This window comes from Chenopodium album, chromosome 16 (genome assembly GCF_948465745.1).
Source record: "Chenopodium album chromosome 16, dcCheAlbu1.1, whole genome shotgun sequence".
NCBI lineage: Eukaryota > Viridiplantae > Streptophyta > Magnoliopsida > Caryophyllales > Amaranthaceae > Chenopodium > Chenopodium album.
The window spans coordinates 49695394-49710418 of record NC_137849.1 but is presented as its reverse complement, the minus strand read 5'-3'; the positions used below and the strand labels follow the sequence as shown (position 1 = coordinate 49710418).

General features: G+C 33.2%; 1 protein-coding gene across 1 annotated transcript; it reads right to left on the bottom strand.

The window, feature by feature from the left end:
* Positions 1-8911: 8911 nt before the first annotated feature.
* On the bottom strand, positions 8912-12976 carry LOC145585820 (rho GTPase-activating protein 3-like). The gene is made up of 5 exons (XM_081642535.1): positions 12224-12976; positions 11055-11175; positions 10830-10949; positions 10006-10236; positions 8912-9679 (listed from the first exon to the last, which is right to left on the bottom strand). The coding sequence occupies exons 1-5, from the start codon at positions 12643-12645 to the stop codon at positions 9152-9154; spliced, it is 1422 nt and encodes a 473-aa protein (XP_081498661.1). The 5' UTR covers positions 12646-12976; the 3' UTR covers positions 8912-9151.
* Positions 12977-15025: the final 2049 nt, after the last annotated feature.

Genomic DNA, 15025 nt, shown 5'->3' with positions numbered 1-15025 from the left:
AAAAAAACTATTATTAATGATTATAAAGTTAGTTTAGTTTTCAATTTTCTATAATTTATAATCACCATGAAAAATGCGTTTAAATTATTATATTTAAAATATTTTAACTTTAAAAGTGCATTTTCATAAATAGCGTTAAAAATTAATTTCAATAATTTGATTTATGAAAGGCGGTGGCGGTGAAAGTAAAGGTCGAGCTATGACTTCTTGGGTGTGGAAACATTTTGAACAAGTTGAAGTTACACCCCCGGGATGGCAACCCGGTCAACCAAGGAGGTTCAGATGTACATGCCTAGTTTGCAAGGCGCTAGGTGCAAATGTGAAGCCATATAATTGGAAAACGGGAGATGGAACCGGAACCTTGACTCGGCATTTGCAAAATTAACATGACTTGTTCGAAAATAGCCCCCGTCATTCGGGGGGTGGGATGGCCGTCCAAACACAATTGGGTGGATACATGAGCCATCTACCAAGCGAAGGTACACCTTTCATTTATAATAAAGATAGAATGATTGATGAAATGAGTACTTTAGTTATTGCTAATGAATACCCTTTTAGTTACGGTGAAAATGCAAATGTTGAGCATTTTAATAAAATTGCATTACAGCCTGTATTTACTCATGTCCCCCAAAATACCTTAAGACGTTATACACAAACTTCTTATTATAAGTATAGGAGTGGTTTGATTGAATTATTTCGTACTTTTGATGGTCGTGTTAGTTTTACAAGTGATACATGGACTTCTAGTATGGGCGAACCTTTTCTTTGCATTACTGCTCATTGAGTGGATGATGATTGGTTTATTCAAAAACGTATACTATGTTTTCAAGCTATGGAAGAAAGGCATACCGGTTTTAACATAAAAGTTCGTATTTTGGATTGTTTAAAAGAATTCCACTTGAATAATAAAGTTTTTTCTCTGTCTCTTGATAATGCAACTGCAAACATAAAGTGTATTGACTATTTGAAAAATGACTCCGAGTTACATCTGTTATTGGGTGGTAGTCTCTTGCATGTTAGATGTTGTGCTCATATTTTGAATTTGTCTGTTCAAGAGGGTCTCGCTGAGTTGCAACCATTGCTAAACCCAATTAGAACAGTTATAAAATGGATTAGGATAACTCAGTCAGTTAGAAGAAAGTACATAGCTATATGTAAAGAGAAAGGTCTTAAGAAAAGATAATGGTCTATTGATACCCTTACCCGTGGAATTCTACTTTCAATTTGTTGAATGATGCTATAAAGTATCATGATATTTTGACCCAACTTTCCAATGAGACTCGTGTTAATCCTATTGAGTTAATAACCGAAAGTCAATGGACTAATGCTTCTTTTGTTCGTGATGTTTTAAATGCTTTTGATAGTGCAACTCATATTTTCTCTTATATCTATGAGCCTAACATTCATTTAGTCGTAATCGAGTGTGTTAAAGTTGTTCACACCATCGAAGAGCATATGAAGATTGATGAACTTCGTCCCGTTCTTGATAGCATGAAACGTAAGTGGCATACTTATTTTAGTGAATTTCCAATTATTTACGGAATTGCTGCTATTCTTGACCCCGGTGTCAAAGTTGAAGGTTTGGAAAATCTTTTAGAATTTTATTATACAAGTTTAGGTATCGATTATGATGTTAGTGAATATATTAACAAATGCAAATCTGTTTTTGGAGACCTTTATGATCATTGTGCATCTATTTATGGTTTTGATTTAGCAACACCAACTAATACTAGTACTTCCGATTCTAGATTTGGTTTTCTTGATAAAGTTATGAAAAAAAAAAACACAAAGCATCTACATCATTCTCATCATCTTCTTCAACACTTGCTATTAATGATTATTTTTCATATCAACATAAGACCAACAACAGCTTTCAAATTATAAAATGGTGGCAAGAACATCAAAAAAGTTTTCCTATAGTGGCGAGAATTGCAAAAGATAACTTGCAGTTCCCGCTTCATCTGTTGCTTCCGAGTCTGCTTTTAGTGCAGGTAGAAGAGTGTTAGATGAAAAAAGATCTCGCTTAACTTTGAAATGCATTGTAAGAAAGATTGGGATCAAGCTGAAAGAAAAACTTAAGGTTTAAAGCAAGACGAAGACGATGAAGATGATCCTGTGATGATATTGGAGTCGTCAACGGATGATGCAGCTTCTGGGGATGATGATGCAACAAACATGGGTGGCTAGAAAAGTCTTAATCAGGTTCGCTAAGAACTACGTGGGTTTTGATTCTTTCGGGATACGTAGACAACTTATTTTTCGAAAACTAGAATTTAATTGCAAAATTAAATTTTAATTTTCTAAAGATAGGCCCAAGCCCTCCCTCCCCCAAATTCCAAAATAAGTACAATATAAGAACTACGTTGGCTTTGATTCCTTATTTTGTGATATAAGGATACGCAGGCATCTTAATTAAGAGCAAGCCATCAAATTGTTAATTTTGTAAAAATTAAAACACCGTCTAACCCACAAACCCACCCGACCCTAACACACTAACCTAACTCAACCCAAACCCACCTAACCCACCCTAACCCACTAACCCACCTCGACCCACCCTTTGACCCACCCTAACCCACGAACCCAGCTCAATCCACCCACGACCCGTCTAACCCACGAACCTAGCTCGACCCACCCACGCCCCGTCTAACCCACGAACCTAACCCTGGTGTGTTCAACTTCTCCGACCCAACCCACGACCCGACCCACCCTACCTTACGTGTGTCGTGTCGTGTGTCATGAAACCCCAACCCGCGACCCACCTAACCCTAACCCAGACATCTTTACCCCCGGGTGACTAGGGGTCTGTTTTCTTTCGATTATTTTCAATTCAGTTCAGTTCAGTTCTTAATTTCCTTCTCTTATAAAATATTCAGTTCAGTTCAGCTCAATTCAGTCAATTAGAACAAGCCTTAGGTCAATCAAAATTAGTTCTCAAAGTGTCAACCAAACAAGTTATTAAATTCTTAAGAATTCTATATAACTTCTCAAAAATACGAAATACAATTTTATACGAAAATTTAATTCTCATATCAACCAAACAATACCTTAATTTTTCATTTCATCAATTTAAAAAATCTTAATTTTTGATCAACTTTATCCGATTATCTTATAGAATAACAATTTTTTATGGAGCAAATCCAATACGGATACTTAGAGACTATTATCTCATGCAAATTAAACACTTGGCAAGGTGTGATATGATATGTGATGGTCTTTTGGAAGTAAGCAAGCAATCCGTACGGTGGGTACCAATTTCACGTGAAAGACAGGAACTGCACTGAAGTAAGGCTGTATGGACTAATGATACCACAATCACAATTACAATTACAATTACAATTACAATTATGTGGTCCTTAATCGTTTTCTTATTTTATCAACTTTGTTACTTGAATCCTTTTTACGTAGTACACCGTAGCACGAGTAGTTTTTTTTAAAACAAAATTTGGTCCGGGTGGATGCTGGTGGACTAGCAGTGGACGGTGGTAGTGGTGGACTGATAGTGTACGGAAGACAAAAAAAGGAAGTAATTCAATCTTATACTACTTAAAATTTGACTTACTTTGTTTAATAACCTAGTTAAACCTGTCAATGCATTATTTTGATTATTTTACAGAATAAATAATTAAATATTGTATAGTTTACATTGTTAAAAAAAAAATATGATATTAAGTAACTTAATAATAAAACATTTTGTTTTAAATATCGATTATGTTACGGAGTAGTAAAAAATCATACTCATAATCATAATCAAAATTAATAATTTTTCTATCTAAATTAGTAGCAATATGGGTGTGGGTATGGAAGAAAACAATAGAGATTAAACAATTAATACCTTTTATAATGAAAGGGGAGTTAGTTGTTGATCCCTACGACATGGGTAATTTTGATATATTCTTAAGAAAAATTTACTGAAATTAGTCACGTTTCAATTACGGAATATTTAAAAATTAAAACTGCTATCTATGATAAGTGTTGCAATTAATTTCAAATAAAAAAAGAACTACGTATAAAAAAAAAAAGAGTATTATTTTAAGACCGAAGGAATATTAAATTGTGCTCGTAGAAAGGTAGTTCTAGGTATATATGAATGCGCAGAACTACAGTTTGTATAGCAAAACAAAACGCGTCTAAAGGTTACTTTTAATCTTTTATTAAGATCAGAATTGTTATTTGTCCTTCACCCAAAAAAAAAAAAAAAAAAAAAAGAATTGTTATTTGTGGACCAGCCTAATTTAATAATCCCAACGGATTGTTCATTCGTTCATCCCCCCTTGTGTCTCAATGTCTAGTCTGTTTCCAAAGGTCAAAATCTTACTGTTCATTACCATACTTTAGCCAACGTTGCATACTTGTGCTCGTAATATTAATTAAATTACATTGATTATATGATTAAAATTACTGTATTAATGTAAAATACTTGAACATGAATTGAACAAATTTCATAAAGGCAAAAGCTAATGAGCGCCCTGGGACATTAGATAAGGGAATTAAAAGTGGAAATATTAGAGTAAAACTAACATTAATTATACTGAACGACGCGTGATTTTATCATGCATTCGTAACTTAATACTCTTTCAACCAATAAAATTATTCCTTAACTAACGCCCCGCGATGCTCGTTAGCAAGATCCTTTCATAAAATCTCTAAAATGGTATAGTAGTACACCAATTTCAATTATACAATACATACACTGGAAAAGTAAATACGGAGTATAGAATAATAGATGCCTTCAATTGACAAAAAAGGTTAGGTATGATAACTAAAGGCACTAGCTATATTTACCTTCTTTTTCATCTTAAGTAACATGAATTTTCTTAACGTTTATATAATTTGTAAATGTATTCTTGTACTCCTTTCGTCTCTAATTATTTGCTTCACTTTTCTTTTTAAGGTGTCCTCAAAAGATTACCCCATACTACTTTTGGCATGTTTTACCACTTGCACTCTCTTTATCTCTCTCCTTATTGATATTTGTGTCAACCCATGTGCACCATTTTTTGCCCAAACCTTAATAAAGTGGATTTATGATTTAGGGCAAACAATTGGGGACAGAGGGAGTAATAGACAACTCAACTTCTAAGTAACAGAATAAGCACTCACTATACTACAGTGACTTCACCCCCATCCCCCCCCCCCCCCCAAAAAAAAAAAAAAAAAAAAAAAACTATACTACAGTGACTAAATGTAGATAGTGCGTTATCTGATCATGGTCAAAATTAAAATACGTTAATGACTTGAAAAAACTAATCTTTTACATTTTCATGAGATAATGACTTACCTAATTTATTCAATAGGCAATACTAAGGGCCTGTTCTGATTTTACTGAATTGAGTTGAATTGAACTGAAGTTAACTGAATTTACATGAATAGAGCTAGAATGAATTGTCTATGAGAGAAGCAAATTAGGAGTACAACTGAACTGAACAAAACTGATCGAAGATGAACTGAACTGAAACTAAAGAGAACAGGCTCTTAGGCTCTAATCTTTTGAGTTGAATTCAATTGAAGTTGAATAATGATGAGTTACATTGAACTGGACTATAATGAATTGAATTAAAGTAAATCCAACATAATAAGGCCAAACTAAGCAGTTCAATTTTTTTTTTTTAAAAGAAACCTAAATGAGTGATCCAATTCCTACAATATTGTCAATACTATTATTATTATTGAGTGTCTTGTACTCCATAAGAGTCTATTCTCTTCGGCTTATTTTCTGTTTAGTTCAGTTTAATTCAGCTCTAATAAATTCAATTCAGTTCAGTTCTTATCTTAATTTCCTTCTCTCGTAAAATATTCAATTCAATTCAGTTCAAATAAGTTCAGCTCAGTTCAAAGCAACCAATGCAAGTACGAACAAATAACATATACTTGTACGCATTATTTTTTTTTAAAAAAATAAATGGAATATTAAAACAAATGGTTTTCAATTTTTTACTTAGTTCTTTTTTACGTAATCAAATTTTTTTTTTTTTTAACATTATTCACATCCTTTTTTTCATCTTTTGTGACTAAAAGCATAGTCATACGGAATTGTGTTAGAATCAATAATAATAAAAACTACTATGTATCATAATATTTAGTTTTTATTTTTATTTTTATTTTTACGGAGAATAACTTGTACTTATTAAGAATAAATTATTGATTATAATTATAAAGAAATATATTGACCAACGCCATAAGTGAAAAATTAAGAAAACAAAAAACAGAGAAAGTAGTTGATGGCCTCCACCACAAATGCTACTCATACTACTCCTTCCATTTTTAAATTATTGTTCCATTCTTTATGCGCGGAGTTTTAGAAGAAAACGGGAATAATAATAAAATATGGAGATGTGGGATAAGTGGAAGAATAAAAAAAATTGTAAATTACAAAAGTAGTTAAAAGAATCGAAGGAGATAATAAAAACCGATTTACGTCGAATCCACTAGTTGAGATAAATAAATTAAATATTGTAAAACCTTTCCAAATAAAGAAATAGCGCAATTATTTAAAACTGATCGAAAATAAGAAGTGGAGTAAGTATTTAAAAACAGAGAGAATACTTCACTACTCGTAGAGTCGTATAGTAAAGTTATTTATATTATATCAAGGTAAAATCTGTATTGAGGAGAGTCTCCTAATACTCTTGTATTTCTTACACACCTTCATAAATATACGTATAGTTGAATAAAGTGTTCACTCCGTAATACTACCTCCGTTTTTTTTTTCACTTGACACCGTTTGACTTTTACACTATTCACAAATTACACTTTGACTAGTATTTGTGATTTATAGCTACGACAAAACATAGTCAAGTGGGATCTTGTTTAAATCGTCTTAATGTATATTTTATTAATATCCACTTTTTATAATTTTACAATGTCGATAATTAGAGATATTAATCATCAAAATAGTGCGTTGACAAATATGAAAAAAGAAAGATATCAACTAAATAAAAACAGAGAAAGTATTATTCATTTTTGGTAGGCATGCTGAATTTTAAGTCACGTGCTAAATTAAAAACCAGATATCGTAATCAAAGTGTAAAAAGATGGATACCTTGCCTTCTTGGTTAGAGTGGCGTCACTGCGTCAGATAAATTTCTGACGTCATTTAGTTTCAAGACATTTGCCAGCTAGGCAACGTAGGCACCCTGAATCATGATAAGGAAAGCTAAATGTACCTCTACCTCACACATTGGTGCATTTCCTACCCCACATTTTTTGTACTCTATCACACTGGATGCCACAATTAAAGAATTTATTATATATATTCGGATGTATGTACATACCCATTTGCTCATTTAATCAACATATGAGCAAATAATATTTTCACTCATTTATTGATTGAATGAGCAAATGACACCGGATGTACAGTACACCCGGGTGTACATAAAAGGCTCTCTAATCGTTTAAATGGGTGAACATTTAGGCCTTGTTTGATTGACATGGAAAATAACTTCCTGCGGAAATTTATCCATTATAATTACATATCCTAAACTGTTTCAAATTATTATTACAGAGTATGGAGTACAATAATGTAAATAGTGTCTCAATTACTAGTCTTGATTTAAAATCTTTCCAACCAATACAATCACACATTACACTAGAAAGATATGGTTTCTCAATTATTAATCCCCATTTCAAATCTTTCCAACCAACACAAATACACAATTACACATTACACTACGAAGATATGTGCATATGTCCTCTCTAAAATGATTCATTTTTGTACCCTTGTGTGTAAATGGCTTTCAAAAGTTTATACTAATCGACTATTCGTACCATGGTCCATTTTGACACTAAACTTCAAAAAGTTCAAGTCAAGTTGTAATGAATTAATTTTCATAAATATACTTTATTATTATTATTATTATTATTATTATTGTTATTATATCTAAAAAACAGACATTGTCATACAATCTATAAAAAAAATTAGTGGAAAGTCGAGATACAATCTGGGCCCTCCACTCCTCTATCTATAGCAAATTCTACCATAGTGAATATATGAGCAAAACACGTGTCTCAATGTCTTGAGTTTTTGAGAATTTTTGGATCCATTTCAGCAATGCAATCGCCTCATTCTCTAATTCTCCAAGTGAAGAGAAAGAGAAAGGGAGGAAGCCGTATCCAATTGCGTACTTGACCCGCTTCCGATTAGCCGCATCACCCACAACTCGTCCAGGAACAAAGTCAGATAACCCACACTGTGTCAAAGGAGAAGACCCTGTCAAGTCAACAGGTCATGTGTACCAATTCTCGCATTAGCATCACGCTACATCATTATTTAACATCTTATTCTCGCACCAGCATCACACCACATCTTCATTTCATGTCATGATGAACTAAAATACATACAAAAGGATTTGATTAATTTGAATACTAAACCTCATTGAAGAAACCAGAGAATAATCTAATAACATATGGTACAAATCAATAGTTTTGTGAGTTGTGATACTCTAGTAGTCTAGTACTCTACCTTGGGATTTGGAGGGTGACTAGAACACCTGGTATACTGAATTACTGATAGGCAAGCATCCAGACTTGTAGCGCCTACGGTCCAGCGGTACCCAAGCCCATTTCCATTTTTACCTCAATAAAGCCCAAGCTGCCCAACCTATTTTTAGTTTGACTTACATTATTTTCTTTTTTAATTGAATTGTGAACTTGGCTATTGTTTTACTACTATATGGAAAAGTTAATGTTTATATCCATAGTATTTCCTGATCAATCTCTCAATGTACATATAAAAATTTCCACATCATAGTAATTTTATTTAGTTGAGAGTTGAAACTTTCGGAGCATTAATCTAACATAATTTTGCTACAGTGAAGAATTATTCTGTATCTGACTATATGTACCATTATTCGCCACTGTCGTCTGCGGACTTTAATTCACAACTCATTCATGTATTCAGTAAAAGAAAATATAATTATGATAAAACAGTTATTGATTATAATATGTAATAAAAATCACGAGTATGATGGTTACAACACAGTAGTATGAACTAAGATTATTAACCTAAAACCCTTGGGTTAGATCCTACTGGAAACAAGCTCACAAAAAATGAAACTAGAAGAAAGCACCACAAATTAAAGAATTTTGTACGCAAATCCTAGAGTAAGATATATTGTCATGGTCACACTCTATACTGAGTAGTGATTATTGTCTCTCATCTACTATTTACAATCCCAACTTCAGCTGTTTTTTTGGTAGGTTTACTCAACTGGAAAACAGGATGCCTGCAAAGTTTTTTCACCCCCTTTTTGAAGTTTAATCTTTCCAATATCCCTTCCACTTCTCTATCTTCATCTTCAGACTCGGCAGCCATAACAGGAGAACTGTCACGTGCATTTGAGCCACATGATTTATCTTCAATGTTCTTATTCTGAGATTTTCGATGTTTTCTTTCAGGACTGAATTCTAGTCGGTCTAAAGTGGCACTTCTTGTAAACTCTTTGCTGTGCACTTGATCCCAAGAGCTTGCTTTGTTGTCCTGCTGCTTCTCAAAAATCATTTCTCCTATTGAAACGGACTTGTGTGGATTGCTGGTAGGGGTGTTTGAGGTGTCGCCACATGATGACAGCATCCTTGAATTCTCTGCAGCGTCTTCTCTCGATTGGACAGTTTTCACAATCAATGTTTTGAGGAAATTCATCACTTGTACGGCGTGGATCAATGCTGTCAATGGATCAGCCATCTGCAAAGCACATATAATTTAGCTAGCTGTATGAGTTACAATGACAAAGGCATGTTTTGAAGGTAAACATGGACCAGGCATTGGCCAAAAAAGGTCTGTTCGGGGCCTGGGAAGGCCCAGAAATATACCCTATCATGTTATAATTCCCAAGCCAATTCGAAAAATATGCGCTAAATCAAGATGAGCTTTGGGGAAAGTAATCCAAGATCATAGACCTATTGTCTCAATAAGCCAGCATTATTGGCAGAAGATGGAAGTCATGGAACTATGACTGTCAACAAATTAGGGGGAATTCAGATTCAATGTTAAAAGGAGAACAAGTTCACCTGAGTCATGTTTGGCGCAAAGACCATGGCAATATTCCGTGCATTCATCTTGTTATGATGTTCATACTGCACGACATCTGCCATCAAATTGATGGCCCAGTCAAGGAGTGCAGCTTCCATTGGCGGAAGCAATTTTACAAGTTGAGTGCACTGATCTTCTGTATTGCAGTGCATTACCTGCTCAGGTGTAAGACAATCAAGCACTCCTTTTGGCAGTTCTCTAAACCAGGCCTGCAGTACCACAAACAATATGAGGTATGTTAGCCAAGTGTATTTATTTTGTCCAGTTAACCCAATTATACTCTGTTATTAATAAAATAATCACAAAGTCAAGTTATCCTAATCCCTAGGTAGCTGTGGAAGGACTTTTTATAAAAATTTATTATTAATTTGTTATCTATTTAGTTTGTTCTTGATCTGGAGAGCAGTTGGTTGAGTAGAATTAGTCCCTACGAAGAAGCTAGAGGAGAAAAGGAGTTAACCCAACCCAACCTAGGGGAAACCAGGCACCAAATTGGAATTCAAGGTTCGAATGTGGGATCTCTACCATAAAATCCCCACATGATTCTCCTGTCCTCCATTATTGTTTTTGAAATTGATGAAACTTTGACAACCTTAGGCATGCTTACTGCTTCTATAACGGCCAATAAAAACAGCACAATGTTTGTTTGAACCTTAGCTAAGTTAAAGACATTTATGTAATAAGAATGATGAAAGAATTGGAGTTCACACAACTCATATAGCAGCAGCCAGCAGGTGAAGATGAATAAGCAGAGCAGCTGCTAATCTGCAAATGTAAATCAATTACTAAATCGAGTAATTACCTTTATTAGTCCTGCCAAACAATGAACATCAATTGCTTGTGGAACTTCCCCTTTGTTCAATTGACTCCGAACACTCTCTTCATGGCTATTTTCAGCAGTGATTCGAAAAATTCCTTCGGCCTGCAAAAAGGAGGTGAAGAAAAACAAAATCATATCAGCTGTTAGACTGGGATCAGCTAATACTTAATCACATCATATTTTAGACTTTTAATTCCATAAACATACTTGAAGGCCTCCTTCCTCGTATAGGCGCTTTTGCATCATAAGAAGTATATTGGGCACACTATTCCCTCGCTCATCAATAGAACATTGCATTGACTGAGGAGACACACCAAATACACTCGCACTGGATAACACCAGAAAATCCAAATATCAAAATAATGCACAAAATATATAGCTTAAACAAGAAAAAGAACATTCACTGCAAGTCTGCAACCATCAGTCAAGACTCAAGATAAGAAACTGCCCTATGCATTGAAGCAGAAGTGCAATAAATTGTAGTTAATGGGGGAGATATTGTTTCATAATTCTCTGAACAACAAGCTAGCAGTTCAAGAAGCTTATCCTGTTATCTAATATGACAATTTATCTGACAATCTAAAACTGCCTTATTTCGAGTTCTTTAACATTAAACATTCCCCAGCCAAACACAACTTATCTATCTGGATAACCATCACGACTTACCACCTACCAAACAGGCCGTTAGAGTTATCACTCCAATTGTTCACCTAATCATAGTTGGGCTAGGGAAAGGGAGCAAGAGGGAAGAGGAAAAAAATTGAAGACCTTCGCGTAAAAGAAGACTCAAACGGATTAAAATAGAAGCTCCAACACATATTCATATTCGGAATGACAGAGCGAATCGAGGAACCCGAAGGGAAGGAACCCCCTAGCTGAATTGCCAAAAGCTCCTGGAACAAACAGTGCACAAAGGATATCTCTAACTTGTACAATATCCCTAACCCATGAAAACCCCACGTTGATGCAACGTATTCTTCATTCTTAATTATACTCAATTCTTGGCTATTTCTTAAAGCATACTTAGCAAGTCATACCAATTACAATTTACAAATTTACATCATCTTTAAGCTATCATATTCGCACGAAATCGAACCTAGACGTAATTAAAAAGGTTGCAAAACATACATTTCAAGTAATTTTGATACAAAACCCTTCAAATTCACCTTGCTTGAGTTACTCGTATTCATCTTATATATAAACAACATTAAATTTCAATTCTTCCCACCATCAACATACATTATCAATCTTCAACATTGATTCAAATCTAGAGTTATATTCACCAACTAAAATTAAACATATCACCCTCCAAAAATAAATAAAAATTCAACAAAACAGATCTCAAAAACAGGAACATTAAAGAAAGTAAATCTGACCTTGCACTAGGAACCCTTTGAAGAATATCAGGCTCAAATTCATCAGGCAAACCCAGAAATCCCTTAAAACGATCAAAAGTAACATGAGAAATATGTCTAACATTTGTAGGGCAACTAATTTCCAAGGAAGAAACATCATTATCTTCTCTCTCAACACTACAAGTCACTAACAGTGATTTTCTAAGTGCCGCCGCCATAAACGTAAGAATTGGAAACTGCCCACTTCCATTCTCTCTCCTACCATTTTTATCAAATCCTGGGCTTATTAATGGCGTTGATATTGGGTCAAATTCATCTTCATAATTCTCTTCTTCTTCTTCCTCTGTTTCTTCTCCTTCTTCTTCCCAAACAGAGGATCTCGGGGGCGAGTCAACTGAGTCGCACCCGAGTCGACAAGACTTGGATCGGAATAAAAGGGTCATGATGTTATGCTATGATTGTTATGTTGTGGATTGCAAACAACACCATAACATCACTGGAAAAACAGCGAAGAAATTCTTTTATAATAATAAAAACAATATTATGAATTGACAATGGTAGTGTATAATATAAGAAATGAATAAATAAATGAATGTTTGATTAAAGATTTAAAGGAGGGGGTTGCTTGAAAAAGAGGAATGAAGAAGATTGAAATGTAATGGAATGGATGTGTGTTTGGAGAAGAAAACAATAGACGAAAAAGGTTAAGAGTTGGTTTTTGGAAGTTATAAACAACAAAAGAAAGTAAGTGGGGAATTTCTGGCTAGTGTAGCACTACTACAAATCCGTGACTCACTAATAAATTACACTTCCTCCGTCCTATAATACAGAGTATAATATACTCCGTAATTATGTATCTATATATTTTTATTTTTTATAAATTTGCAATAATAAAGACTCGTTATTGATGATTAAAAATGCTTCTTAATAAAAACCATGTAAATAAAACAGACAATATACGATATATTATAATAATGAAGGAGTAATTATAATATTGTTAATAGTAGAGTTATAAAATTACACATGGACATTAGTGATAGTGGATATGTGAAGCAAAATGGCAACGAAATGGAGAATGTGACATCTCAAAATAGCTGTATATGATCTTGTTGTACACATGTACTCGTATTAGTAAAATAATGTCTAGCATTCAGTGTAAATCTTGATTTAATTTTGTAAGCAAAAGTCGTAGTCATGGACCATTTTTTGAGAGTACCTTGTGTGTTACCTTAATTGTGATAGTGTCATATTAAGTGTTGTGTCAAAAAAAATATATATATTAAGTGTGAGGATATCTACCATATACTAGTAATCATTGTTGCCACTATTTTCTTGTGAAACGCAATCCATTGTTTTTTTAGACTTTAATCTAGCTAGTCGACTACTCATAGCTAATAGGGTTTAAGTATTTTGATAATAACAACCTTAACTAAGTATTTCGAGAATAATATCGATCTTATTGTAATTACATTTGGTTTATGTTTCCCCCCTTAAAATAACTTATTATTTAAGGTGTTGAGAAGTTCATAATCAAAAAACATATCCCTCTTGGGTTGTAAAGGAATTCGAATGCAATTGAAAATATAGTTGATCAATTAGGGGTAGTTGTATTTAAGGTTTTGTACGTAAAAGGACGTTATCAACTTACATTGCCTATATATATTAATATTATTGAATAAGTTGAATTAAATGATCATGTGCTTACAAGTTTAGAGGCAAACCTCAATATATACACCTAATACAATTCTCTTATATATATATATGAACTCGGCTTTAACCCAATTCATTTTATCTACCTCATATTTTGGCCAATTTTACCAACCACTTATTAATTGTTGGCCTACCTGTGTTTAACTACGTACCTATCAGAATAGCTATTATTCATTAGATGAATAAGGACGTTTGATCTAGTAATGAATTAACAGCCAAATTAAGCCTTTGTCTCCAATAAACATATATAGGGACCTTAATTTTGAGCCATAATGTATGTACAAAACATAACTGACATGTATTTTCTTATTTATATTTAAGTTTTTTTTTTTTTTTTTTTTTTTTTTGACAAATATTTATATTTAAGTTAAGAGAAGGAAACAGCATTACTCAATATGTTTGTAGTTAGCAGTATTCTAGCTAAAATGATAAAAGAAATTTATAATATTGGGAATCTAGACAATACTTTAGTATGAAGCAACAAATAAAATGTACAGATGAGCATAATGAAAGAATAAATTAATAAAAGTAAATAAAAGCTTCGTTTTTGTTCTCTTGTTAATGTGATTATCTTAATCTTATATTATTCATTTTAGTCACTAAATTCCAAATTAATTAAGAAGACAAATGCACATTAAATTAATGAATGATAAGTGAAAGAAAGTTTATTAATTAAACCAAATTAATTTTACTATATGTTGGATCTTCTTAGTGCATATATTGACTAGTATTTTGTCACAATTTATATACTAGATGAAATTATAATATAAATACGAATCAATGTAATGGGTAATAGTTAGCCGAACAACCATTGATTCATGAATTATGAATAAAGAATCTAGCGAAAAAGTAAGGATGTTACAAGAATTGGTTCCATGCATAGGCGACAAAGAACGACATGGATCTCGTCATTTCCCTCGCATTTTTATATTTATGTTATAAAACTGCTCGATCTTCCTATTATTTATACGTCCTAATATAAAATTCTTGACAGTCAATTTATGCTGTTTCTCATGGAAGCTAGGCCTTTGTCATGCAATTGTGTAATCTGATGCATGTATTGTAAATTTGTATCAGTAACTCATGTGACTATGAGACTATGAGGGTGAATGA

Coding starts and splice junctions, on each gene's coding strand:
- LOC145585820 (XM_081642535.1), bottom strand. CDS start 12,645: ATGACCCTTTTATTCCGATCCAAGTCTTGTCGACTCGGGTGCGACTCA. Junction 10,950..11,054: donor ACGAGGAAGGAGGCCTTCAA/GTATGTTTATGG, acceptor TCCTTTTTGCAG/GCCGAAGGAATTTTTCGAAT. Junction 10,237..10,829: donor GTTTGGCAGGACTAATAAAG/GTAATTACTCGA, acceptor GTGGTACTGCAG/GCCTGGTTTAGAGAACTGCC.